Source organism: Zophobas morio, unplaced genomic scaffold, assembly GCF_036711695.1.
Source record: "Zophobas morio isolate AGI-343-1 ecotype UQ-CSIRO unplaced genomic scaffold, CSIRO_AGI_Zmor_V1 ptg000004l, whole genome shotgun sequence".
In the NCBI taxonomy this organism is placed as follows: domain Eukaryota; kingdom Metazoa; phylum Arthropoda; class Insecta; order Coleoptera; family Tenebrionidae; genus Zophobas; species Zophobas morio.
Window position 1 is genome coordinate 6,607,403 of NW_026972109.1, and position 13,354 is coordinate 6,620,756.

Sequence of the window (13,354 nt, forward strand, 5' to 3'; positions counted from 1 at the left end):
ATGTTGTTGAAAGAAGACTATCTATGTCAAGAAAAAAAAGTCGAAAAATAAATCCCACGCTCAAATGTGATGAATTTTTCATTCGTTGTCAGAGCGAGGAGCGGAGCTTCATTGTAAAATCAATATTTTCCCAAAAAATTTAACATTTTCAATATACCTTAAATATGTTATTATTTATTATTTTTCATAAAATCAATATTTTGCCACAAAAATTTAACATTTCCAATATGTCTTAAATATGTTGTAAAAAGAAGATTACGTACCTACAGAAAAAGGTTAAACTTAAGCCCCGCCCGTCCTGACTTACAACGAATAAGGAAAAATCGCCACAATTGACATAGGGCGGGCGGGTGGGGCTTACGTTTTGCATTTCTTTTCTTCCTAATACACATAGTCTTCTTTTCATAACAAGACACTGAAAACATGTTTAAAATGGTAAATTATATCCTCCACACTTCTCCACAAATGTACCATTTTAGGCATATTTTTAGTTTCTTGTTATGATAACAAAACTCAGCACGTATTTTAGATGAAAAAGCAAAGAGCAAACGCCGCCCATCCGCCCTTTTCTCTTTTGTGATGACTTTTTTTATTTGTCGTAAGCCGAGGGGCGGAGCTTAATTGGAAAACACTCATTTCTCTACAAGAATCTACCATGTGAAACATATTTTTATGTATCATGTTGTTGAAAGAAAACTATGTCAAGAGAAAAAAAAGTCGAAAAATAAATCCCACACTCAAATATGATGAATTTTTCATTCGTTGTCAGAGCGAGGGGCGGAGCTTCATTGTAAAATCGATATTTTCCCACAAAAATTTAACATTTTCAATTTACCTTAAATATGTTGTGAAAAGAAGATTACGTACCTACAGAAAAAAGTTAAACTTAAGCCCCGCCCGTCCTGACTCACAACGAATAAGGAAAAATCGTCACAATTGAGATAGGGTGGGCGAGTGGGGCTTCTATTTTGCATTTTTTTTTTCTTAATACACATAGTCTTCTGTTCATAACAAGAAACTGAAAACATGTTTAAAATGGTAAATTATATCCCACATAGTTTTCCACAAATTTATCATTTTTAAGCATATTTTTAGTTTCTGGTCATGAAAACCAAGCTACGCACATATTTTAGAAGAAAAAGCAAAGAGCAAACCCCGCCCACCCGCCCTTTTCTGTATTGTGATGACTTTTTTATTAGTCGTAAGCCGAGGGGCGGAGCTTAATTGCAAAATACTCATTTCTCTACAAGAATCTACCATGTGAAACATATTTTTATGTATCATGTTGTTGAAAGAAGACTATGTCAAGAAAAAAAAATTGAAAAATAAATCCCACACTCAAATGTGATGAATTTTTCATTCGTTGTCAGAGCGAGGGGCGGAGCTTCATTGTAAAATCAATATTTTCCCACAAAAATTTCACATTTGCGATATATCTTAAATATGTTGTGAAAAGAAGATTACGTACCTTGAGAAAAAGGTTAAACTTAAGCCCCGCCCGTCCTGACTTACAACGAATAAGGAAAAATCGTCACAATTGACATAGGGCGGGCGGGTAGGGCTTATGTTTTGCATTTCTTTTCTTCTTAATACACATAGTCTTCTTTTGGTAACAAAAAACTGAAAACATGTTTAAAATGGTAAATTATATCCTCCACACTTCTCCACAAATGTACCATTTTAGGCATATTTTTAGTTTCTTGTTATGATAACAAAACTCAGCACGTATTTTAGATGAAAAAGCAAAGAGCAAACGCCGCCCATCCGCCCTTTTCTCTATTGTGATGACTTTTTTTATTTGTCGTAAGCCGAGGGGCGGAGCTTAATTGGAAAACACTCATTTCTCTACAAGAATCTACCATGTGAAACATATTTTTATGTATCATGTTGTTGAAAGAAAACCATGTCAAGAAAAAAAAAAAGTCGAAAAACAAATCCCACACTCAAATATGATGAATTTTTCATTCGTTGTCAGAGCGAGGGGCGGAGCTTCATTGTAAAATCGATATTTTCCCACAAAAATTTAACATTTTCAATTTACCTTAAATATGTTGTGAAAAGAAGATTACGTACCTACAGAAAAAGGTTAAACTTAAGCCCCGCCCGTCCTGACTCACAACGAATAAGGAAAAATCGTCACAAATGAGATAGGGTGGACGAGTGGGGCTTCTATTTTGCATTTTTTTTTTTCTTAATACACATAGTCTTCTGTTCATAACAAGAAACTGAAAACATGTTTAAAATGGTAAATTATATCCCACATAGTTTTCCACAAATTTATCATTTTTAAGCATATTTTTAGTTTCTGGTCATGAAAACCAAACTACGCACATATTTTAGAAGAAAAAGCAAAGAGCAAACCCCGCCCACCCGCCCTTTTCTGTATTGTGATGACTTTTTTATTCGTCGTAAGCCGAGGGGCGGAGCTTAATTGCAAAATACTCATTTCTCTACAAGAATCTACCATGTGAAACATATTTTTATGTATCATGTTGTTGAAAGAAGACTGTCAAGAAAAAAAAAAATTGAAAAATAAATCCCACACTCAAATGTGATGAATTTTTCATTCGTTGTCAGAGCGAGGGGCGGAGCTTCATTGTAAAATCAATATTTTCCCACAAAAATTTCACATTTGCGATATATCTTAAATATGTTGTGAAAAGAAGATTACGTACCTTCAGAAAAAGGTTAAACTTAAGCCCCGCCCGTCCTGACTTACAACGAATAAGGAAAAATCGTCACAATTGACATAGGGCGGGCGGGTAGGGCTTATGTTTTGCATTTCTTTTCTTCTTAATACACATAGTCTTCTTTTGGTAACAAAAAACTGAAAACATGTTTAAAATGGTAAATTATATCCTCCACACTTTTCCACAAATTTACCATTTTTAAGCATATTTTTAGTTTCTTGTCATCAAAACAAAACTACGCACGTATTTTAGAAAAAAAAAGCAAAGAGAAAGCCCCGCCCACCCACCCTTTTCTGTATTGTGATGACTTTTTTTATTCGTCGTAAGCCGAGGGGCGGAGCTTAATTGCAAAATACTCTCTACAGGAATCTACCATGTGAAACATGTTTATAGGTATCATATCATGTTGTTCAAAGAAAACTACATATGTTAAGAAAAAAAAAGTCAAAAAATAAACACCCCCCCCAACCCCAACCTCAAATGTGATGAATTTTTTATTCGTTGTCAGAGCGAGGGGCAGAGCTTAATTGAAAAATCGACATTTCCCCACAAAACTTCACCATTAAACTTATTATATTACATTTACTATTTTGTATATTTTTACTTCCCGAGCGTAAGCTAAGAATAATTTAAGAATATCGTGTACTAAAGGTTATGTAAACTTTATAAAATAATATATTCCCTTATTTGAGGTTTACGAATCCGCTTTGATTTTTATTACAAATAGTACTCTACAAAATTTTTATTACATAACTTAAAAAAATAAACATTTACAAAAAACATGTTTTCACAAACATTTACGTAGTAAATTTTTGCGATGACGTCATTAGCTTTCCAGAGAGGAATGATTATTTTAATTTTTGATAAAATAGCAAGCCATGTTATAAAATTCAGACAAGATTCATTTAACAAAATTTTAAGCTACCGCCATAAAGTTTTTGAAAAAAACTATACTTTGATTATAAAATTTTGATTTTTTTTTAAACTTACATACAAAAAAGTAGTTTCACAGGTTTCATAACCATCTAGAATGTTTTCCAATTCTTTTTACTGATTAAAAGTGCCTCAGAGCAACCACGTGTAGTGGGTAATTTTTTAATTAGTAGTTTTAGGAATTCTTTCTAGCACCTTGATTTTAATGCTTTTCCCAAGGTAATACGAAAGTTTGTGGTTATAAAAACAAAAAAACCCTAATGCAAACTACAAGTTTATGTTATACAACTTTAATTATTTATAATGTAGTCGGAATTAATATTTAAAACAAAGCCATTTTGGCGCGATTTTTGTACTTTTTTTGACATGATGAAATAACATTTAGATTTCCCGCTCATGTAAGTACCACAATTACCTGAAGTACCATGCATTTATTACGTGCGAATGGTATTCAGTGAATGTCGCAAATGGCGTCATAAAATGTGTAGGCAACCAGTAATACACCCATTGTCGCAATAACCCACACAATTCCATTCCGCACAAAGCGGACGTTTCAATTAATCCCCCGTCCCCGCTCCCCAACCCCCAACGCCGCCACCAGGAGATGCACCATCAATCTCCTGAAAAAATCAAATTCTCATTGCCCCACTTAATGACGGAAACAAGTATAGCTTCCCGTCACCGAATCCGCATGAAGCCTCCACTTAATCGCACCTGCACATAAAACAAAACTACTTTCCAGTCATCACCCGCTCCTACCTTGCTTCAGTCAACTGCAAAACGCGCTATAGATATGTACCGAATATAAAAAAGTAATCGTGATAACGCTCTTATCTCGATAAGCTATCCCGACTATGTGTAATCGCCCGATCGGGGTCTAGTTTCGTGCTAACTCTGTGTGTGCTGGACGAAAAAATGTTTAAAAAAAACCGACCGAAGCCCGCCCTGGCGCACAGTGACTCTGTGGAGAACAACAATGTGGTGAAAAGACAGAATGTGCCCCCTTCGCCGGTTTCGCCCATCAGCAAGGCCTCCTTGCAGTTCCATTGCCAGCTCGCCCACGGGAGTCCCACGGTTTTCGTCTCCGGGTTTTCCAATGTCAAGGAACTGTACCAGAAGATCGCGGAGTGCTTCGATTTCCCGGCGTCAGAGGTAAAGAAAAACCAAAAAACAAAAAAAAATTGAAAAAAAAAACGCTGTGTGTGTGAATAGTTGACACAATGAAGGTTGTGCAAGAACGTGCGATTTATTACAACTATTTAGTTTATTATTTAGCAACAAAAGTAGTTTCGGAGTGTGTGATCGGAACAAGGTCGCGTTTTTCCAGTGTACGGATGACAGTTCGTACGCTGTTAAGCCGATGTCAAAATATGATAAATCTCGGTTCCCACTTATTTGCTTTGTGTTATTCCTAAATATTTAGCCACCTTGGGGCGCTGGAACCGATAAGATAAGTCAATTTGGAGATAAAGAAACATATTTTGTACATTAGATAGTGATTTGTCGACCGTGACCGCACGTTTATTAATTAGAGATAAAATTTTGGATTTCTAATTTTTTCAAACGGTGGTACTATTAGTCTCCGTAATGATGTTGTAGCATGGGAGAGAGTATTCTTGCACGAGTTTCGCACGAGCACTTCTATTATTTACTATTTATAAATGTTGTTTTCTCTGATTGTTTATTTTTTAATTGCGAATATAATGATTTGACACACTTTTGATTCTTTTTTTGTGTGTGGAGATATCAAAATGTTACTTCTACGCCCGATTAATTTTTAGCAGCACAATAAAGTGCTATGTGCTGATAAGTTTAATTGTCCCAATACCAAATGCAATGGGAAGTGGTTTTAATATCTTTTTGTGTTATACGATAACTCATATACAAAAAAATTGCAAATAGTTTATCAAAAGACTACTGATTTTATTGTAAGTTCCGTTTTTACTATTGTAAAGAACTATTCGATGATAAATTAGGAAAAAATGTTATCTGGTCTTCACTAGAGACAATGATTAGTGAGTGATACGAATGCTCAAAAATTTGACATTTCAAATATTTTCAATTCCTAATTTATGATTTGTATTTATTGGTGTGAAAGATAACGTCAAGATTTTAAACACTTACTGAAACGAAAATGCTAATAAGAATTTTTTTCTATGAATAGTAAATGTTTCTGAAAGTGTAGGTTAAAATAAAATATATCAAGGACATAATTATTATGTAATTCTTTTTTTCTTCAATAAAACAAGCAAATTTTTTCAATTCAACAAAACCGACAGTTGTACATAAGATACAATTTTTAAGTTTTAATTTTTGAAATAGTTATTACTTTGTAAATGTACACTTACTAGAACTTGATTTTCTTTTTCATGTCACATTTATGTTTTTCTATGTTCCTTGTACAAAAAAGTTGTCATGAAGCGTCATGAAACAGCACTACTTTTCTCCGTTTTAATTGACTTTGTAATTTTTCCATGTCCAAGTTAAGATTAAGTAAGAAATGAAAATTATCATTACCGGTCACTCCACATCTTGTTTAAAAATGAAAAAAAGAATATATTTTCAACAAAAAAAAAACACGCTGTAACACGGTCGCAACGAATTGAGAACACAGATGGACACAATCCACAGTTTTGATTTGGATCTTAGATAAAGACTACAGTTGTAAATCCAGTCAGTTTTACGGTCATTTTTTTTAGGCTTGTATATAGGTTTCTTCATGTGGTAACATTGGAAGGTTGGTGAATTCAGTTTTCTTCTGTTGGCGTAAATACATGACCCTGACTATAAAATGCACATCAATCGGCGTCAATGAATGTCTAAAAATTCTTGTCAGTGACAGTTTGTGAAGTGATAAGATTGCGACGTTTTTATAACTTCATAATCTAACGTCATTTTAGAGAATTGTTGATTACACATTGAAATTTGTGCAATTTTATATTTTTATTATGAGAAGGGATCCCAAGATTCTTTCAAACTACTTCAAAAACCAGACACAATTATTATCCTTTGACTTTCTTTTCCTAATATACATAGTCTTATATCAAACGGTGACTGTGAGGCTAGATTTATGTTTTAAATATCGCGTGTTGAAGGACAACTATATTATATTAAGAAGTAGAAACCAATGATTAATTAAACCCCACCCACCCGCCCCTTTCTCAATCGTAACGAACTTTTCATTAGTCGTAAGATCGGGAGGCGGAGCGTAATTGCAAAATTCATATCGGTTTCATTCTTTAAAAAGATTATTAAAGAGTCTCAGGGGTTCCGAGTGTCTATTTTCAGAAGATTATGAAGGAATCTCGGGCCACATTGGCTATTTTAGATGATTTTGACTCAACCTCGAGAACCACGTGTGTCAATTGTAAATGATCATGACATAATTTTATGAACTTTTCATTTAAGCTCCGCCCCCGTCTCACGTCGAATAAAAAAATGAATTACAATTTAGATGAGGCGGGTGGGTGGGGCTTATCCTTTGACTTTCCAACCACTGATTAATTAAGCCCCACCCACCCGCCCCTTTGTCAATTGTAATGAATTTTTAATTTGTTGGAAGATCGAGGGCGGAGCTTAACTGCACAAGTGTCTATTTTAAAGATTTTGACACAATCTTGAGGGCCACGTGTGTCAATTTTAAATGATCATGACACACATGAACTTTTCATTTAGGCTCCACCCCCGTCTCACGTCGAATAGAAAATTAATCACAATTTAGGTGGGGCGGGTGGGTGGGGCCTATTATTTGACTTTGTTTTCGTAATATGTACATAATCTTTGTTCAACAATAAAATACTTAAATTATCAAATGGTGAATTTCGGGTTAGAACTATATTTTAAATATCGTGTTTTTGAAGGAAAACTACACATTAAGAAAAATAAACCAATGATTAATTAAGCCCCACCCACCCACCCCTTTCGCAATTGTAACGAATTTTTCATTTGTTGGAAGATTGAGGGCGGAGCTTATTTGCAAAATTCTTATTGGTTTAATTCTTTAAGAAGGGGGTACCGGGTGTCTTTTTTCAGAAGATTTTGCAGGAATCTCGGGCTACAAGTGTCTATTTTAAATGATTTTGACCCAGTCTCGAGGACCATGTGTGTCAATTTTAAATGATCATGACACATAATTATGAACTTTTCATTTAAGCTCCGCCCCCGCCTCACGTTCAATAAAAAAATTAATGACAATTTACGTGGGGCGGGTGGGTGGGGCTTATTCTTTGACTTCGTTTGCCTAATATATGTACATAATCTTCATTCAACAATAAAATACTTAAATTATCAAATAGTGAATCTCGGGTTAGAATTATATTTTAAATATCGTGTTTTTGAAGAAAAACTACACATTAAGAAAAATAAACCAATGATTAATTAAGCCCCACCCACCCGCCCCTTTCTCAATTGTAACGAATTTTTGATTTGTTGGAAGATCGAGGGTGGAGCTTAATTGCAAATTACTTCAAAAATAAAACAAAAGGAGTCACCGAGATTCTGTCAAACCACTTCAAAAATAAAACAAAAGTGGTTCCCGAGACTCTAAAAAACTACTTCAAAAACCAGACACAAGGGATCCCCGAGATTCTTTTAAACCACTTCAAAAACAAAACAAAACGGGTCCCCAAGATTCTAAAAAACTACTTTAAAAACTAGGCACAAAGGGTTTCCCAGATTCTTTCAAACCACTTCAAAAACAAAACAAAGGGGCTCTCCGGGATTTTTCAAATTACTTCAAAAACAAAACAAAAGTGGTCCCCAAGATTCTAAAAAACTACTTCAAAAACCAGACGCAAAAAGTCCGCGAGATTCTTTTAAACCACTTCAAAAACAAAACAAAACAAAACGAGCCCCGAGATTCTAAAAAACTACTTTAAAAACTAGGCACAAAGGATCCCCTAGATTCTTTCAAACCACTTCAAAAACAAAACAAAGGGACTCTCCGGGATTCTTCAAATTACTTCAAAAACAAAACATAAGGGGTTTCCGAGATTCTTTAAAACCACCTCAAAAACAAAACAACAGTGGTCCCCGAGATTCTAAAAAACTACTTCAAAAACCAGACACAAAAAGTCCGCGAGATTCGTTTTAACCACTTCAAAAACAAAACAAAGGTGGTCCCCGACACTCTAAAAAACTATTTCAAAAACCAGACACAAAAAATCCCCGAGATTTTTTTAAACCACTTCAAAAACAAAACAAAGGAGGTCCCCCAGATTCTAAAAAACTACTTTAAAAACTAGGCACAAAGGGTCCCTCAGATTCTTTCAAACCACTTTAAAAACAAAAAAAACGAAACAAAATTGGTCCTCGAGATTCTTTCAAATTACTTCAAAAACAAAACAAAAGGGGTCCCCGAAATTATAAAAATTACTTCAGAAACCGAGTACAAGTGGTCCCCCAGATTCTTTCACTTCAAAAACAAAAGGGTTCACCGAGATTCTTTCAAACCACTTCAAAAACAAAACGCAAGGGGTCTCCGAGGTTCTTTCAAATTACTTTAAAAACAAGACCCACAGGGGATCCCCGAGATTCTTTCAAACTACTTCAAGAACAAACACAAAACGTTCCCGAGATTCTTTTAAATACTTCAAAAACCAGACACAAAAGATCCCCGAGGTTCTTTCAAACTACTTCAAAAACTAGACACAAAGAGTTTTGGAGATCCTTTAAAATTGTTCTAAAAACAATGAATTGAAATATCTCTACTACTACTTCAAAAATAAAACAAAGAGTTCCTGAGATCCTTTCAAACTACTTCAAAAACATACAATAAAGCATTCCCGAGATCCTTTCAAAGTACTTCAAAAACCAGACATAGTGTGTCTTCGAGGTTATTTCAAACTCCTCCAAAAAAAAAACAGTGAGTCCCCGAATTTTTTTTCAAATTACTTCAAAAACAGGATCCACAGAAGTCCTCGAGATTCTTCTTCTTTTTAAATTCTAAAAGAACTACTTCAAAAACCAGGCACAAGGAGTCCCCCAGATTCTTTTAAACTACTTCAAAGCTGGTTTCCGAAATTCTGTCCAACTTCAAAAACGAAACAAAATTGGTCCTCGAGATTCTTTCAAATTAGTTCAAAAACCACACAAGGGATCCCAAGATTCTTTCAAACTACTTCAAAAACAAACCGAAAGAGGTCTTCAAAATTCTTTCAAACTTCTTACTCGTTACTCGTTACTCGTACTTCAGAGTACGAAAATCCAAATTTTATAACTTTTAAATGAAGTAAAATTTTCTTCTCCGCCCCTGTTTTTTTTTTTTTCATTGAAACTCAAACTTGTCAAATAAAATTTGAATAAGTTTGTTTTCAAAATTCGTGAGATTTCTCTTGCCACTAAAACAGTGTAGGGTCCCACCTGAATTATTTCTCAGTGTATAAATTGCAGCATTTGTGTTCGGCTCATGCCACAAACTTTCACTTCCCGTGAGAAATACTACTGTACACCGGTGTACTATTTCTGTATTTCAGAGTCAAAAATGAATTAAGTTGTTCTGCATTTTCGTTTCTCAGAATTATCTGCGATCTATAAAGATAAATCTAAGTGATAAAAGTACTTACAGATTAGAATTAATCAGGGAATTTACCAGACAGCGTTCAGAAACAAAGTCGAAAAGTGCAAAATGCAATTTAGCAAAATTTTGATTTCAGGATTGATCAAATTATTAAATGTATCGAGGGACTAAATCTTAGGTTTTATCACCAATGGGGACATCATTCTCTGATCAAAAATAATTCAGTGAACTTTGAGATAAATATCTTGTTTATTTTTAATGACGAGTTGCACATCAGATTCTGCGTAGATTGCATAGCAACAAAATCGTGCAATAATGAGCCATTTTGCCGCAGATTCAAATTTATTTTTCAAAGTGTACAATATACAAGCACCTAATATAATATTCGCCCGCATTCGCGTCCACTTCCATCCACCCAATCTAATAAAGTGTATCGGAACATCCTGCCACCCATCCAGCATATATCCGGCCTCCATGACGGATTTAAATCAATAGCTTTTGTCAATGTTATTTCATTGTCTTCGATAATTACACTAATTTCTTGTCCCCAGATATTATTCTGCACCTTGAACACATACAAGGCGGATATGAAGAAGCTGTTAGGAGGCCAAATCGGCTTAGAGGACTTCATTTTTGCACACAGAAAAGGTAAGCTGAATAGATGCAAATCCCGTTGGCCTCACAGGTGACGACAATCTGAATTACTTTCATTACGGTACTGTGGCATGTGAGCTGAAAACGCACGCCGACAATGCGGATAACTGTCGGGTTGTCGGCGGTATTGGGGAACAAATAAAACTAAAATAAAGCTAGTCCGGTGCTGACTTTATTTAATTAATTTTTACGTCCACAGTAGCTGATGGACTTTGATAAACGGGGTTTTTATTTAAGCCGGACCAGATGGTGCTTTGCGCAAATTTTTGGTATAAATAGTACGTTTAATGGTCGCTGGTGTTTAGTGTCATCAGGGAGCGGTTGGTGGAGTATGGTACGGTCATGCAATGTCGAAAGTACATTGTGGTTGGGGGGCGGCGGCGTGGTGAGTTTTTCAATGGTATTAAAACAATTAAATCGAATGTTTTTCTTGTATAACGAACATTGATTGGGTTTTAATGTGGCTTAGAGGCAAACACGGTATTGATTAACGATTTTGAATCGTCAAATTTAAATACGCCGTGGAATTTGATTAAATTTATTAAATATACTGTATTTTCAAAGAAAATAAATTTTATTCATGATGGTATTTCTGTGTTAAGGTACTTAACCTTTTTTCTGATGATTACTGTGTTAATACCCAACGGAAGTCGTAATTTCGTGATGTTATTGAGTTTTGTGCATATCCGTTTTTTTATCTGTTGGCACCTATATTTCAGTTTAACCTTAACATATATTTTGCTTATCGTTTTAGCTTCAACAGTACGTATGGAAATTGACTCACAGAAATAAAGCTTGAGGTAATGTGAAAAAGTCACCCAGAAACACAATAAACATAGAAACTTGTTAAATGGATGACATTTAATTGTTACATGTCATGAATGCACGGCATAATCGAAAATTATAGTAGTTGTGCTGTAAAAAAGATGTAGTATGTTTTTCAAACCACATATAATTTGCTAAAATAGACTCCTTTATAGGAGAAGAGTTATTTTACGCCAGGTGGAGACGTTGAGTAAACGTCTTCAGGTGTAATTCCGTTGATCCTCGCGTGGCAAGCATGCGACATAAAAAAACTCATATATCAAGTATATTGCGAAACCGAAATCATCTACAATTTTTTTAAAACATATTTAGGTTATCAATCCTTAAAAACAAATCTTATATAACGTTTTTTAAATTCCACACCTAATCTCCTTTTCCATCACAATCCACATTTTCTCCGATACCCTACATACTAATCTACCTCCTCACTCCGAAACCCGAGCCCCCTCCGCCTTACAACCACATTTCTTATAAGTCTTCATCCGTTGACCCCTGTTTCAGGCCGACCCAAAGAAGTCGAACTGGTAAAATCCGAAGATGCACTCGGGCTAACAATCACGGACAATGGCGCCGGCTTCGCTTTCATCAAACGCATCAAGGAAGGCTCCGTCATACACAACATACCCCACATTCAAGTAGGAGACCACATAGAGAAGCTCAACGGGGAAGTGATGGTCGGCAAAAGACACTTCGAAGTCGCAAAAATCTTAAAGGAAATTCCCAAAGGAGAGACTTTCACGATTCGGTTGATCGAGCCGATGAAGAGCGGTTTCAACAGCATAGCGCCGAAGAGCAACTCGAGGGGGGGTAGCAAAAAATCTAATTACGGTACTGGACGAGAGACGCTCAGGTTTAAGGCGGGAGGGAACGCGGAGATAGAGGAGAAGGTAAAATGATTAATGGTTTTGAGTTTTTATCGATTCGAGAAGGTTTGGCATTGATTGAGGGGCTACTTACGTGTGCATATATAACGGCACGCCGTATACACACTTGAAGACGACAGAATTTTATATGTATTACATACAGTGTTTCCAAAAATGGTCAGACTCAGTATTCAATTAAAGAAAATGACATTGTCTTTGTTCATGTGATACCCATTGAATGTACCAACGTTAAAGCACTAAACCCAATTAAAGTGGGTGTTTATTGTTAATGACTCGACCTAATCTCCCACGTTGTTAGTGTCAGAATTTGATAACTTCGTCGATGGGTAACTTATTTAATAACAACGTAGATTATAGCTTGACAGTCGCCAAACGACGAACACAAACGTTTCGTTTTTCTTGGAATGTCTCATTTTTCTGTTGGTTTTCAGGATGACGTGATGGACGTCGGCGTGGAGAAAATCAACTCGATCCTGGAGAGCTTCCTCGGGATCAACGACGAAGAGCTCGCGACCCGAATCTGGGAAACCGCCATGGGAAAAACCAACTCGATGGACTTCGCCGACGCTGTGGACAATTCCGATTTAGAAGAACTGGGTTTCACGGACGACTTGGTAATTGAGTTATGGGGAGCAATCACAGACGCTCGAGACGGAAGAATTTGATGAAGCAGTGCCACTTTCATTTATTTATAAACAATTTCGCATTTCTTGCATCTTCACCGGGTGCATCGATTAGACAATGAAATTATTTGTGTTATTAATGTAATTTTTAAAATAAAAACAATTATGTAGATGTTCTTTATTTCGGAGGTATGTACGGGTGTGTCTAGCAACTAACCCCCTGAGGAT

At 35.6% G+C, this 13,354-nt stretch overlaps 1 protein-coding gene across 1 annotated transcript; it reads left to right on the forward strand.

Moving 5' to 3' along the window:
- Nucleotides 1–4,374: 4,374 nt before the first annotated feature.
- LOC135139271 (PDZ domain-containing protein GIPC3) lies at nucleotides 4,375–13,296 on the forward strand. The gene is made up of 4 exons (XM_064069448.1): nucleotides 4,375–4,775; nucleotides 10,692–10,788; nucleotides 12,121–12,506; nucleotides 12,935–13,296. Exons 1-4 carry the CDS (start codon nucleotides 4,539–4,541, stop codon nucleotides 13,166–13,168), a joined length of 954 nt encoding a protein of 317 aa, XP_063925518.1. The 5' UTR covers nucleotides 4,375–4,538; the 3' UTR covers nucleotides 13,169–13,296.
- The last annotated feature ends 58 nt before the right edge of the window (nucleotides 13,297–13,354 follow it).

Coding starts and splice junctions, on each gene's coding strand:
- LOC135139271 (XM_064069448.1), top strand. CDS start 4,539: ATGTTTAAAAAAAACCGACCGAAGCCCGCCCTGGCGCACAGTGACTCT. Junction 10,789..12,120: donor CATTTTTGCACACAGAAAAG/GTAAGCTGAATA, acceptor CCCCTGTTTCAG/GCCGACCCAAAGAAGTCGAA. Junction 12,507..12,934: donor ACGCGGAGATAGAGGAGAAG/GTAAAATGATTA, acceptor GTTGGTTTTCAG/GATGACGTGATGGACGTCGG.